At 34.9% G+C, this 15,371-nt stretch overlaps 2 protein-coding genes across 2 annotated transcripts; both read left to right on the top strand.

Annotated features, from left to right (window-relative positions):
* The first annotated feature begins 338 nt into the window (after positions 1 to 338).
* LOC100805560 (beta-amylase 7) lies at positions 339 to 7,165 on the top strand. Its single transcript, XM_003552344.5, has 11 exons — positions 339 to 741; positions 1,244 to 1,840; positions 2,234 to 2,518; positions 3,174 to 3,251; positions 3,451 to 3,654; positions 3,745 to 3,939; positions 4,119 to 4,283; positions 4,983 to 5,243; positions 5,860 to 6,078; positions 6,151 to 6,370; positions 6,849 to 7,165. The coding sequence occupies exons 2-11, from the start codon at positions 1,382 to 1,384 to the stop codon at positions 6,875 to 6,877; spliced, it is 2,115 nt and encodes a 704-aa protein (XP_003552392.1). The 5' UTR covers positions 339 to 741; positions 1,244 to 1,381; the 3' UTR covers positions 6,878 to 7,165.
* Positions 7,166 to 7,906: 741 nt separating this feature from the next.
* LOC100781122 (acyl-CoA thioesterase 2) lies at positions 7,907 to 15,103 on the top strand. The gene is made up of 17 exons (XM_003551612.5): positions 7,907 to 8,511; positions 9,052 to 9,144; positions 9,357 to 9,424; positions 9,587 to 9,668; positions 10,178 to 10,224; positions 10,328 to 10,453; positions 10,713 to 10,790; positions 10,888 to 10,975; positions 11,201 to 11,313; positions 12,011 to 12,073; positions 12,152 to 12,207; positions 12,329 to 12,433; positions 12,656 to 12,712; positions 13,389 to 13,490; positions 13,636 to 13,684; positions 13,980 to 14,048; positions 14,497 to 15,103. The coding sequence occupies exons 1-17, from the start codon at positions 8,496 to 8,498 to the stop codon at positions 14,572 to 14,574; spliced, it is 1,290 nt and encodes a 429-aa protein (XP_003551660.1). The 5' UTR covers positions 7,907 to 8,495; the 3' UTR covers positions 14,575 to 15,103.
* The last annotated feature ends 268 nt before the right edge of the window (positions 15,104 to 15,371 follow it).

The following is a 15,371-nucleotide window of genomic DNA, read 5'->3' as shown; positions in this document are numbered from 1 at the left end:
ATATCCGTGTAAATGTAATTTTGAATCAAATTCAATTTATTTATAATTAATTTTAAAAAATGATTTAAAATTAGTTTGGTAAACAATAAAGGACAAAAAGGTTTCAACATAACAGAGAGAAAAAATTACCCTAACATCCTTATGTAAATATAATTTTGAATCAAATTCAATTTATTTATAATTAATTTAAAAAATGATTTGAGATTAGTTTAAAAGGTACTTTTATTTTAAAATTCAAATAATGTATTTAATTATATCCCTTAACTAATTCTATCACAGCAAAAGTGTGGATAACCTAACCTTGTGGTTTAAAAACAAAAAATCCACCCAATAATAATGACAAAACAAAAAACATACATTCCATGTGTTAGCCACTCATAAAGTTTTCTTTTTTAATTTTTTTTCCCACTCGCTTAAAAGTTGGCACGCATGCCTCGTTCGTGCCAAGTTCCCAAACACGCTCGTCTCCGCACACACGACACGAGCGAGAACTCAACCTCGTGAGACGCATCTCGCATGCTTCACTCGCTCGCACGCTCGCACGCCGGACACTTTCCGGTGCCGCAGTTCCGTTTCCTGATCTCGATCTTGCCGGATTCCTCCCCATCGCGGCCGATCTCGCCGGACCTCCGCGCCGGTCGCCGGTAATTGCGGTGCCTGACGGAGCTCTGAAGATTCCGGTGAGGAGAAGACGGATCTGCCGGAGAATTCGTCATTTGCAACGTCATTTCGATCTGGATGGTAACTATGTTCTAAACTCATGAATTAACGCCGTTTCTGTTGTTGTTTTCCTTGTCGTAGGTTTGGATGATAAAATGTCGTGCTTTCCATTATAAATTGGTTCTAGGTTTATTTATGTATTTATTTTAAATTATTGAAATGATGGCTTAGAATATTGGATTTAACATAAGGGGCTAGTTCTTCACAATGTGACGAATTAAGTTTCGAGTCCTCCATAGGAAAGTTGTCATATTTAGCATCTGATAGTGCATTTTCTCAGATGGAAGACACCAGTGAGGAGCAAACAAAAATGATGGTTTAAAATGATTTAGGGGGAGAGGAAACTGTGGTGACTTGAGTTTTAGATTATTACAAATATGCTTTTGTTTTGATTACCAAACATGTTCTAGTTTTAAGTTTTTTGTGTAATTATTGCCTATGAAGGCTTACAATTGTTAAGGGGAAGAGAAAATTGTCAGCTGGTATTGTTGTGTGTGTTGACTATTTCTTTTGTCTTGTGTAGCTTGTGGAGTTCCTGAGGACATGGTTTTTTTGGTTAGAGATGGAGGCTGTTTATAAATTTTGATGGCACTGGCAATCAACGGAATCAGTAGAATATTTTTTAATTGAATTTAAGTATTGAGGGTTCAGACTTGGGATTATGGCAACTGATATGCAGAGGCTTGTTGGAACGAGTGAGGATGATGAAGAAATGGGAATGGATGTGAAAGATGAGGATGATGACGATGATGATTATGAGGAAAATGGAGGTGAGCAGGGAAATGCTTCAGTATCAGGGATGGTAGAGATTGATGGTGGGAATGGGATAGGAACTGCCACTGATGACAACAGGTTTCAGCAGCACCAGCAGTTTCAAGAGCAAGTAGGCACCCCAGGTGGAGGTACTCGAAGATCTAGGCCGCTAGAAGAGAAAGAGAGAACAAAGCTAAGAGAGAGGCGCCGGAGGGCCATCACTGCAAGGATCTTGGCGGGGCTTCGCAGGCATGGCAACTACAATCTAAGAGTTAGGGCTGACATAAATGATGTCATTGCTGCTCTAGCAAGGGAAGCTGGATGGGTGGTTCTTCCAGATGGTACTACTTTTCCCTCAAGATCTCAGGTAATTTATCTGTCAAGACATAAGTTAAAATTTTCTGCTTGTGAAACTAATCTTTAGTTGAATTTTGTGACTTTTGGTCTGCATCTGCAGGCATTATATGTGGTTTCCCCATGATTAGGAGGACTATGGCCTGATCATTTTGTTTTTTTTTTACCCCTGTAGTTACACTTTGAAAATTCCTTATCAACATTTGTTTTGGAAGGCTGTCTTGCTGAAAAAATATATTTTATTTCATCTATAATGTAGACATTAACTCTTGGTACTTGTCATTTAGTTGAGTTCTTGGTTTAGTCATATTTAAATGTCTGGTTATAGTTGTGCATCTGCAAATTTCAGTTCTGACAAATCTCAGTAAAACTCCCACATTGGAACCTTTTCTTCTCAACCTTACAGGTTCAAAAGCCTGCTGGTGGTAATTCTACAATTGTCACTTCATCATCTTCCCATGCGGCTTCACAACAGACTCCATCTGCTTCTCTCAGGGGAGTTGCTTCTGGCTATAGGAGCCCTTTAGAGTATAATGCATGTCAAACAAAAAGTGTTTTTATGCCAACTCCGTCTCCTTATGGTCTATCCTCAAGTTCCCGGTCTCAAACATCTATGGTGGGGGATGGAGAAGCACAAAGAGACAATCGTCCTCTGATTGGTGGTTCAATGGATAATGCTGATGATAAGCAGGTATTTAATGAAAGTATTCGGTCAAAATATTGATTTTTTTTTCTATAATTAAGTTTCTTCCAATTGCCGTGGTGACTAGTGACGCTGATGGCTTGAACTAGTGTCAGTGATTATTAATTACTATATTAGTATCTAGTTCACTATTCCTGCATGTATAGAAGCACAGCAGGTTACAAGGAAAGGGATGGTAAGTAAAAGAATAAACACACAAGCTTGCAACACGGGAGGAATACAGAATAGGAAATAAAGGGATAATTTATTAAGTCTGGAGCATAACTGTTTGCTGAGCTGGCTAGGAATAGTGGAGGGTGGGAATTCATTTGGCAGGAAGCAGAATATAAGAGGGAAGGCTAGATAGTGCATTGTAGGCATGAATTAAGAGGAAGGGGTTTAGGGTAGAGGTTCTGTGCATATGCATAACTCTTGATTTATCTGTTATTTTCTACATTTTCTGTTCTTGAAAGAGCTTACCTCATTGTTTTTTGTCAGTAAAAGTCAGTTCCTATCATTATGAAAACTTGAAAGGATACCCGAAGACAAATAATTATCCAAAAGGGCATATTCATTATTTTTATTTTGCATGTAATTATTTCAGTATGGTGCCTTTGGAAGTTAAATCTCTTGGCCTTGTTTTATACCTTCTTCTCCTTTGCAGATTGCTGACTTACCCCCCAGATTACCAGAGCGTGATTTGGCTGGTACCCCATATGTTCCAGTTTATGTGATGCTACCGGTAAGCTATTATTTTACTCTTAATTTTCATCATTTTATTGAAGTTCTGTTTCTTGGTTTCTTAATATGCTTGTAGTGAGTAGTTCTAATATATGGGTATTCTTAGTATAAGAAAGGAAAAACTCTAATTTTCTTTAGGAAATTATCTGTAAATATGAATCTAACATTATATAGGAACATTCTGTGTATATTTTTGACAGTTAGGGGTGATCAATATTAAATGTGAGCTAGTTGATCCGGATGGTCTACTAAAGCAGCTGAAGGTGTTGAAATCAGTACATGTTGATGGTGTTATGGTAGACTGTTGGTGGGGAATAGTGGAGGCACATGCTCCACAAGAGTATAATTGGAATGGTTACAAGAGACTCTTTCAAATGGTGCGAGAGCTTAAGCTTAAGCTGCAGGTGACTATCATAAGTTTAATCATTGTGAGTTGCTCTCTTGCCGATTCAATCTGCCTTATGTGGTGTCTTGTCCTGTTGACACTTGACCAGGTTGTGATGTCATTTCATGAATGTGGAGGCAATTTTGGTGATGATGTTTGTATTCCATTACCCCATTGGGTTGCTGAGATTGGTAGGAGCAATCCTGACATTTTTTTCACTGATAGAGAGGGAAGGCACAACCCTGAATGTCTTTCTTGGGGAATAGATAAGGAACGGGTTTTAAGAGGCCGTACTGCTTTGGAGGTAATGATGACATGATAATAGCAATGAGAACAATACTGGTGTTAGTTACTTAGTTTTAAATCACTTTTCTTCCAAGCAAATCATTTGAATTATATATCAGATGCTTTTTGGGGACAAGATTGGAGGCAGTATTTCCATTTTATGTATGCTGATAAAATTAAGCATGTTGTACTTTGTAGGTTTACTTTGATTTCATGAGAAGTTTCCGGGTAGAGTTTGATGAATATTTTGAGGATGGGTTAATCTCTATGATTGAAGTTGGACTGGGTCCATGTGGAGAGCTAAGATACCCATCTTGTCCTGTAAAGCATGGTTGGAGATATCCTGGTATTGGTGAATTCCAGGTAATTAAGTGTATCATAGTTATCTATCTCTGTCACTTTTCAGATTCTGTTTTCCATTACAAATGCTTCCTTGGCTCAAATGTATTTATTTCCATATATTCTTTTAAACAACAAATTTTTTATTCTGTTGAGCCAAAAAAGTTGGAAATGAAAATATCCCTTATACATAGACTTGTCATAGCTCAAAAAGAAATTTGTTTTGTTTAGTTGTTTTATTCGCCATTTTTTTTCTTTTGCCACATGTTTTCCTGGACAATTTGTTTTAGGATAAGGGTCTTCATTTAACCTCTATTGATATAAAACTCAAACTTCGTACCCCATTGCCCAGAGGCTCTTCGCTATGCGAAGGTATGGGGGAGGGATGTTGTACGCAGCCTTACCCTTGCATATGCAAAGAGGCTGTTTCCGGATTCGAACCCATGACCAACAAGTCACCAAGGCACAACTTTACCGCTGCACCAGGGCTCGCCCTCTTAACCTCTATTGATATATGTGTACAAATTTTAGTTTGTTTTAGGAGGTGAATGTTAAATGTTTGATTCCACATAGAATTTTGTCTATACACCATTGCCTGTGTATGGTTGTTGCTGTCTTGTCTTCACTTGTTGTTGACAGTTGTTGATACCTTTTTGCCTATGCATATATGCCTTGGAACTCTTTTTAACCATTTTGCTCATCATCCTTGCACTTTGCGTACAGTGCTATGATCAGTATATGTTGAAAAGTCTTAGGAAAGCAGCAGAAGTAAGGGGTCACGCTATTTGGGCTAGAGGGCCAGATAATGCTGGTACCTATAATTCTCAGCCACATGAAACAGGTTTCTTTTGTGATGGGGGTGATTATGATGGCTTCTATGGCAGGTTTTTTCTTAGCTGGTACTCTCAGGTTTTGATTGATCATGGAAACCGGGTACTTTCTCTGGCAAAATTAGCTTTTGAGGGATCTTGCATTGCTGCAAAGGTAAGTTAATAAAAAAAAGGGTAATCTGAAGAAAATTTTGTACTCTTAATCTTGAAGAAAACTTCTTTGATTCTTTTCTGCATCTGAAACTGATGATTTTGTCTTACAATATAAGGAATTCCATAATTGATGCAGTCCTTGTCTTATATATGTGATGTTAATTTCCTATGCTTTCAAGCATCATTTTTGAGAACTTGTTTTCAGCTCAAAATATCTCCAAAAAATATTTCTTTCTTGAAAAAAGTCTTCACAAAAAAAAAACCCTCCAATCCTTATATGATTTTTGATTTGTTCCTGAAAATTACTTCCCTTAATTTAAAAGATTTGACTTGAGTTCTTCAGAATGACTTGTCTACCACTGATCAAGGAAGTATCTTTTATAGACTGATTCATTAGCAATACACTTTCATTCACGACCACCAAAAAACAATAGTATTTTCTGCACCAAGCCCCGATAAATGAGAAAAGAAAACCTTTCCATAAACTTAATACTACTTTAATGCTTATCCTTTTTGATTAGGAGTGTTCCATTTGTTAGTCTATCTTTTAGTTTTTGTGGATGCATGTGTATTTTGGCCATGTACAGTCTGCTTGATATATTTTAATTTCTATACAGTTATCGGGTATTTACTGGTGGTACAAGACTGCAAGTCATGCTGCCGAATTAACCGCTGGGTATTATAACCCATGCAATCGTGATGGTTATGCTGCAATTATGACAATGTTAAAGACAAATGGAATCAACTTAAACATTCCTTGTGTTGACTTGCACACATTGAACCAACATGAGGGCTTTCCAGAGACCTTTGCAGATCCCGAGGGACTAGTCTGGCAAGTAAGTATCTAATCCTTGCCAAAATTTATGTTGTTATCTAGTTGGTGTCTTGATTGGCTGATTGTATTACAGGTGTTGAATGCCGGGTGGGAAGTTGACCTACCAGTTACCAGTCAGAATGGATTTCCTTGCCTAAACAGAGTTGGCTATAACAAGGTTTTGGATAATGCCAAGCCCATGAATGATCCAGATGGAAGGCACTTTTCATCTTTTACTTACCTGAGGCTTAGTTCACTTCTCATGGAACGACAAAACTTCATAGAGTTTGAAAGATTTGTCAAGAGAATGCATGGTAAGTTGATGAAGAAAATTTTAAATGTATCTCTAGCCTCTAATTGATTTATGAAAATATCTATTAAGGAAAGAAAATCATCCCTTTATCTGGCCTTGATTGAATGAATGCTCACGTGTCATCTGAAACCTTCTTACTCCACAGTCCCACACTCAGTAGGGTAATCAGCAAAACCCTGAAGACCCAAATTTCTTTCAGAGGCATGGTTCAGCAACTGTACTAATATCATATTGAACTTTGGATTCCATTATTCGCTCCCACTGATAGTGTTCTTTGATCCACCTAGCACTAGTCTTTTTATCTGATTGGAATCATTTTATAAATAATTGAACACGAAAGGAGTATTAATGTCAGTTTTAAGAGGTGTACTTCTCTTGGAGAGAAAAACACTGAAACTTTAAGTAGCTGCAAAAGTTGTTGCTATCTTGTGGGACATTGATTATATTAGGGTTGATGACTGTGTCATTTCTCATTGCAGGGGAAGCTGTTCTTGATCTTCAGGTATAACCGGTGGGAAACAAAGTCTTGTTGAATTTGTATTTATAAGTCCCCTGACAAAATGGTTGGGGGTATTCTGTTATAGAATAGGAGAAATAGGATTGTTATTTGATGCGGCACATATTTGTTAGTCAAGTAGTTTGACTAGGATAAGCTTTTGTTCTTTACCCCTTTTTTGGGATCAAACAGCTTACATAAGAACCCTTATGTATAATTTATCCACACATGTGCAACTCATTGACCTATTGTATTAGCCAATGTACAGTGATCTGTACAATTATTGCACTTGCAACTTTACATCAGTGTAGCAGACTATGATAAGCTAAGTCGCCGCCGTCGTTGATGATCAATTAAATAGAGCAGATGGCGCCACGATTTTGCAAATCTAATAGCATAATTCATACATATGAGGAGCTGCTAAGTCAGTTTCATCCAGCTCTATTTCAGTTTCACAGTTAGAGAGATTTGTGTAGTTGTCACATGTAAGGAGCTGCATCTTTCAGTCTTTCACAAGGCTACGGTTGCATGCCAGAATTGAGTTTCATCATGTAGATAAGTTAGATGAGATAAAATTATATATGGATGAGAAATAGAATGTGAGAAAAATTGTGCAATTAATCGATTTTAATTGAGTTGAAAAATGACTTTTTTAATATTTAAACAAGTATTTTTAAAATAATTTTCAAAGTAAAAATAGAAGATATAAATTAGTTGTTATTTGCTAAATATTTATTACATTTTTTAATAAAATATATAATATAATCTTGGTATATTAATTTGAAAATTTTTTAATTTATTTTTCTTATAGTTTTATATTTTTTTTTTTAACATATTATGGTATTAAAAACATATATTTACATATTACTTATTTAAGGAACGTATCAAATGAAAACTCATTCTATTGTGAGAAATAAAAATTACAATATAGGTCATTAAATATAATTTAAATAATTAAGATTAAAAGTAAAAAAAAAAAAACATAATTTAAGTGGTTATGAGTTCACTTATTGACTTTTAATCATGGCCGTCTATGTGATTATATGGCTTAAATTTAAAGTTCTCATATATCACTACTAGAAAATTTCAAACTTGACATATACCATACTGATTTAATCTCAATTTAAAGTTTTAAACACAATCTAGTTGCATTGAAACACAGTTAAAATTATTGCGATACGTCAATGCAATCTAACGAATAATAGCAAAATAAAAGTAAAAGTCTTATGCTTTTGCAAAGTATTTCTTACCTCAAAAAGTAATTTTCTTATCTAATTTCCAAAAATGTACCAAGTGTCTTTTTACGTGTTTATCACTTTTCCAATTTTAAAAAGAGAAAGAAAGGAAAAAAAAAAAAAAACAAAGTGCCAAACTGAAACTAACAATTGCCCCGCTAATAATAGTTTATGAACATACTTGTTGAAGCAGTATCCAGCCAACCTTCCAAACCAGAATTTATATTATTCCAACAACCTCGGGTCCTCACTTTGACTCTGTCTGTAATGCTACAATACTACATAGGATCCGTTCCTTTCGTTCTTCATCAGTTAGTACTTAGTTATGGTAATATAACAAGTTAATGACTATACTATAGTCCGATTACAGTGCTTGAAACCGCTCAATCAGTGTAATGGCCAAGGAAGAAGGTGAGTGAGCCTCGCCGAGAAAATTTTCTGTTTGGATGCTGAGAAAGTCTACGGAAAAGAAAATATTAACACGATACAATTTGCATTTTTCTTTTTTAGTTGCATTTTTGTCCTGAGTATTACAATTCTGCGATTTTGTTCCTTCCGTTGATCTTTCTATAAATATTTAACAAATTTTGTTAATGTGATAGTTAATGAAGATGAGTATTGGCATATATGTTGACAAGGCTTAATTGTACACTTTTGATCCCTCGCAATTTACACCAGCAGATGACAAAAATGTAATTAAGTCAAGTAACATGTGATAATGAGTCAACTGACACATTATCATGCAATGATAGGGGACTAAAATTGTATAACTATTGTACCTGAAAGACTCAATTCACGCAATTGGAACTTGCTTGAGGGGTCAAAATCTCACAATTACAACATGGACCAAAGTGCAATTAAGCCTTTTACTTTCATTCATTTTCAGGTCAGTGCGTCTGAAGTTCTGTTTCGATCTTTAGATTTGATTTTCTCTATTTGATGTTGTTGCAGTGTTTGAGTTCCTTGGGAACGTTCCTCTACTTCAGAGGCTTCCTGGCTCGTCTGTGCAGAAGATATCCGAACTTGTGATTCTCAAACACTATGGTAAAAAAATTGGATTTTGAAATTGACAACTTTTGTTATTGAATTGGACTTCGTGCGATGAATTATATAGAAAAATGTCCAACATTTGTTCATATAATACTAGCTTTATTAGTGTTGCTATGTTTAGAGTGTTTTAGAAGTCAATTGGAAGAGATGTTTCATTTATGCATGTATTAATGTTTTCAATTCTTGAATGATGAATTATTGTGTAGAGCCAGGAGAGTATGTTGTTCGTGAGGGAGAACGTGGGGATGGTCTTTACTTCATCTGGGGGGGAGAGGTATGCTCATTTTTCATGTTATATTTCAAAATTGAAAGCTTTCTACAAAAGGGTCATTGGATCAGTTCGTAGTGATGTGGGTGTAGCTCTACAGATTTTGTTTGTGCAACATTATTCTTCAAAATTTCGGTTGTGTTGAATGTTTATTTTCCTGGCTTGCAGGCTGAGGTTGTTGGCTCTGTTAGTGCCGATGAAGATAATCATCCAGAGTTTCACTTGAAAAGATATGACTATTTTGGTTTTGGTAATTAATAAATTTCATTATTCAACATGGCATAGAAAATTTGGTTTACATACAAATTTTGTTAATTTTGGTTTTAGTAATATACTACTAATTCAGACTTCATTCTTATCCTATTTATTATATTTCCAGACTTCATCCTTATTTAGTTACTATGAGGAGTCTAGTACTAGTATAAATAAGTTTCAGTGTTTTGTAATTTAACACAGACACAAAAGAATATTATTTAAAAGTCTCCTTTCTCTCTTCCTCCATCCCTACCTATGACCTAAACCCTATAATTTCAAAAAATATTCTGCACTCAAAATACAACAATTAGTTTTAGATTTTGCAATCACACAAATGAGGATTGACTGCTGTAAAAAAGCATATATAGATCTTATTTGATATTTTTGTGAATAAGCTTTTTGTCTGGTGTTTTCTTGTTACATTAAAGACACGAGAGATATTACCTTAGATTGCTATATAACTATAATTACAGAAGGCTAATAATATGAATTCACAACTTGTAGGTTTACCAAATGATGTTCACCATGCTGATGTTGTAGCTTTGACAAAGGTGCCTTTTTGTTTCTTTTTCTACTACTTTCCAATGTCAACATGTTACGAAAACAAACCTGTTTTATTAGTCCTATAGCAACTGTTTTTGTTTGCTTTGACAGCTATCATGCATGGTGTTGCCCCATGAGCACTCAACATTGCTGCAGCCAAAGTCTATATGGAGTGCAGAAATATCTCCTGATACATGCTCACCTGTGGAGCATATATTGCATTTGGAACCTATAGAGGTACCCATATATATTATATAAATAATAGATAGAAAAGGAAACTAGTCAGATATGGTTGCCTTGGTTTATCTTTGATATTAAGTAAATTGCCTGTGGTTTCATCGCAATCATTGACACTGCCGAAATTGCAATCGTGATGCAGTTGCAGTCAGTTGAAAAACCTTTATGTTGCAGATCACAATTAAAACGATGTTAAGTAGTATCCTGCTATATTTTGTATAGTTCACCCTTATATCATTCTGTTCCTTCTCTTTGGAAGGTAGATATCTTCCGAGGAATCACTCCTCCAGATGCTCCAAAATTTGGGAAGGTATTTGGTGGACAAATAGTTGGACAGGTAAGAAAAATTGCCTTGACTTCATAGTACAGCATGTTCTCATGTCAGTAGCACTTTCTAGGCAATGATTGCTTACATGATAATGCGTAATATACAGGCACTGGCTGCAGCATCAAAATCTGTTGATTGTCTTAAAGTTGTTCATAGCTTGCATGCCTATTTTCTTCTTGTGGGAGATTTTAACAGTAAGTGTGCTTAATCTGAACTTCACTGGCAATACTCTAATTTAACTCCCTCCTCTGTTTCTTTCTACCATTTTTCCTTACTTAGAATATTCATTTTCTATTCTTGGTTCATCTACTGCATTGTTTTGTAGAAGAACCTTTTCTTCTATTTTATTTATAATTCGCATTGTTTGTTAGCTAATAATAGTAAAAGTATTATAACCGGTGTAAACTTTTGTTTTCCAGTACCCATTATATATCAAGTTTATCGTCTCCGTGATGGGAAGAGTTTTGCTACTAGGAAAGTGGATGCGATTCAAAAGGGACATATCATATTCACTTTGCTGGCTTCATTTCAGGTAATCCTCAATTTTTGACTTGGAATAAGATAAAATTTCAGTCATTTTTCAGTTTTTTTTAGCTTTGAATCTGGCTAATTATGCTTTCTCTCGATTTCATTAGTATATCTGGTTATCATTCTTAATTGAATATATAGTCTATAATAAGGAGAATTTTAGGATTAATCACATGCAGTTTTCTTTAGTTTAACATTTCAGAGTAGTACTGTAAGGAATTAAAAAGATGAATTGTTATTTGGACTTTGGAAGACTGAGGACCATCTGGGATTGTGCCAGACATCCCTGTCATTGATACAATAAAACTAGTATCAAATTTATAATAAAATCCAGGTGCAAAAATGGGATACCTTCTATAATTTTGGTATGAAAGACATTTATATTTACTTGGGTTATGGTCAGATAGGTTTTACTACTGTTAGGAGTAGGTACATTGATGCAATATCAACAATTAGTAAATGAGGTGCAATCTAGCATTTGCAGTATAATTGGAAGAATACGAATCTATGATAAGTTTCTCTTTTTCTTTTATTAGTTTTTAATGGTTACAAAATATAACATGTTTGATGTAACATGGTCTTTTAGATGCTTTCATTTTGATTGACATATGTACTTTACCACACATCCCCTAGCTCTTGTTAATGAATTCTGCTCGCAATTCCGGAGCACATCTAACTTTGTTATTATTGTAATTCTATAGAAGGAAGAAGTAGGGTTTCACCACCAGGCAGTGTCCATCCCATTGGTCCCTGCACCAGATGAGGCAAGTAACTACTAACTAGTTTATATTCATAAAAACAGTTATGAATTTTAGACTGTTACATTTTGTTCTCTGTTATAGCTTTTATCGCTGGAAGAACTACGGGAGCAACGTCTAACGGACCCTCGTCTTCCAAGGTAATATTTACTATCTAGCATATCATGCTTGGTTCTCCAGTTTTCTATTTGTTTTAGTTCAGCTCCTGACAATTTTATATGAAGGTTTTCTATGCCATAATGATAAAAATTGTTGCTTCAGAACTTACCGAATCAAGGTTGCTTCAACTGAATTCATTCCTTGGCCTATTGAGATACGGTTCTGTGAACCTAAAACTTCAACAAATCAGACCAAATCTCCCCCTAGGTTAGCTTGATACTCTGCCAATTTATGCTTGTATTTATATTGGTCTTTTATGCCAGGTTTGGTGGTAGAGATTTGGAAAGAGAAGGGAGAAAGGATCGGTGTACCATTCCAGATACATCAAACCTTTGCCTTACTTTCTCTCTAAATAATTTCTACAGAGCCTTGACATCTTGGAATTTGAATGCTACATATTATCTTAACTTATTTAAAATTTAAATGCAGTTTGAGATACTGGTTTAGAGCAAAGGGAAAACTTTCAGATGATCAGGCCTTGCATAGGTACTTATAACTTCTATTTACTGTTGGATATGTTCAGTTTTGAGTAGTTTTCTGAAATTGGCAAATGCATGAGGAGGGTTTTTTTTTTTTTTATGCGTTAATGCCTGCATTCCTTGAAGCCTTTTTCCATAAGTAGTTTCTAGTTATGTTAAAATTTGTGTTGTCTTTGGAAAACTTATAACTCTTCCTATGTTTTTCATAGTCAGTCCCAAGCCTGAGTTAAGGAGGAGGGTTGTGTTAGACCCTTGATAATCAATGTAAAATTCACCAATATACCAAACATAGATTACTCACAACAAATTTCTGCTAATGTTAGACCATTATCCGGAAGTAACACACTGTTTTTTTTTTTATCGGCAAATATTAGTTTGTTAGTATCGCCTCAGTAGAGAGGCAAACGAGTAAAGGTCACTGCATCAGCGCCCATATATATGTAGTGTTAAACGAGCAAGGGTTCTCACATTTTTCTAGATTGATGTGGGTAAAAAAGCTAGCTCAGAAGTGCTTGATCAGGTTCTTGGAGTATTTGATAGAAACGACACTGGCTCATTTGACCTCTCGGTCATAGTGGCTTTAATACCATGTTAAGACCAACTATTCCAATTGCTTAAACAATGGTAAAGGCTTATCAATGTTTTATTTCTAACACAATCAGTTAATCTGTTTTGTGTTGCAGGTGTGTAGTTGCATATGCTTCAGATCTAATCTTTCTTCAAGTGAGTTTGAACCCCAACCGTAAGAAGGGCATGAAGGCACGTGGTGTGAGTCTGGACCACTCGTAAGTATCTGAGTCATGTATGCCTAATTTATATATTAACATAATAACATGTGAGACATAAACATAAACTAACAAGTTTTCAAGCTATGTTTATGAATTTGCTCTCTAATTCCTTTTTGTGTAACGCTTTGTTGGTTTTTTTCAGCATGTGGTTTCATAGGCATTTAAGAGCTGATGACTGGGTGCTATTTGTGGTGAGTGTCGTTAAGTGATTCATTATTTTGGGAAAGTTAACACCAAAATTCTTGGTAAAAATATTTCTTTTGAAGCACAATTAAATTATTCAAATTTGGCTAAAAAAAAATTAAATTATTCACACAGATTTTTTTTGAATCACTCAAACAGCTGATAATTAGTCAATAAATTTGTTACTGGTTAACCACTCTTTGAATATCATTAACTATTTGAGTAGTTAGTTTTCCCCAAAATTCCTTTTTTTTTTTCATTTTATAAAGTTGTTAATACATCCAATTTGTTCTATACATGCAGATCTTTAGTCCTACTTCTTCTAATGCCCGGGGCTATGTCACTGGCCAAATGCTCAATCAGAAGGGAGAGGTAAGGGGTTATATCGATCTGTTCTCATCACTTTATCTAATCTACCATGCTCCTTGATGCATAGTGCAATTTTGAAAAGGCTTACACACACACATGAAGCATATTAGGTAAGTGATGAGAGGAGCAAATCTTAATTGTATAACTAAATTGGACAGTTAATTTTTACTTAAAAAGTTAGATTTATTTAACTTGTACATTACAAATTTAGGCCTATGAAAGTATTTTATGACCTTTCACTATTCTTGCTTGTTTCAATAGGCTTCACAGTAAAACTTATTAAAATAAGTTATTTTTAGTTTATTTTAAGCAAACTTCACAATGAAGTTTATGATATATAGGTTTTTATATGACAAGATAAGGTTATCAAATAAGCGCTTAATTTTAGTTGTATACCCGAAATATCTCTTTTCAGCATTTGTATAAGGTTTTTCCATTTGACAACTTGCAGCTTCTTGTGTCAGTGGTTCAAGAAGGTCTAATGAGGGAAGTTATTTCTGCAAATTCAGCCATCAAATCTAATCTTTGAATAACGTAAAATGCAGAGGACATGTGGCTTTCTTGTTAGTTCTGTCTTGTTTTATTTGTAGTGCATGGCCAGGGCATGCAATATTTTTCTTATGGTGTAACCATGCATGCATGTAATGAGGTAACAGGTAGTACGTGCATGCACAAGCATAAGTACACCAGAATCATCAGATACAGTTATGTATTAATTTTAATCCATGATTCAAATTTGTGAATGACAACTAGTTGATACTTGATGAGTTGAATTTATTTACAATGAATCATTTTAAAATTTACATATTGATCGTTTAATTTGTTGTTTGCTTCATTAATTACTTGCCTACCATCCCTTATCAAGATTCACACGCCTCTGTCAACTCTTATTTCATTGCTCGCTCGATCCAATCTCCTCGACCATGGGTGGTACAATGCCAGGACAACCACCGGATGGTGGCTGTGTTCGTGACGGAGTGAGAGAGAACTGACGCAAAAAGCATGAAGATGGTAAATTGAAGGGGCAAGACAATAATACATCAAGAAATTTTTCCTCCATGTATGTAAGTAATAAAACTTTTATTTTTTTGTCTTAAAAGTCTTATTTAATGAAATTATCTTCATCTAATACGATTAAAGACTTTTTTTTTATCGTTGATATTAAGTTCCAAAGAAAAATAGTTTAGGGGAAAAATTATTTTTTAATTGTAAATTATACAATTTAATAAAATTAATTAATTTTCTTAGTAAATATTAAAGATGCTTTTTGCTTATAATGGAGAACATAAGGAGTATGACTCAACGATTAGAGGCAGTTTGACACTT

Source organism: Glycine max, chromosome 18 (assembly GCF_000004515.6).
Source record: "Glycine max cultivar Williams 82 chromosome 18, Glycine_max_v4.0, whole genome shotgun sequence".
NCBI lineage: Eukaryota > Viridiplantae > Streptophyta > Magnoliopsida > Fabales > Fabaceae > Glycine > Glycine max.
Note: the sequence above shows the minus strand (reverse complement) of the source record. Positions and strands in the feature narration are given on the sequence as shown.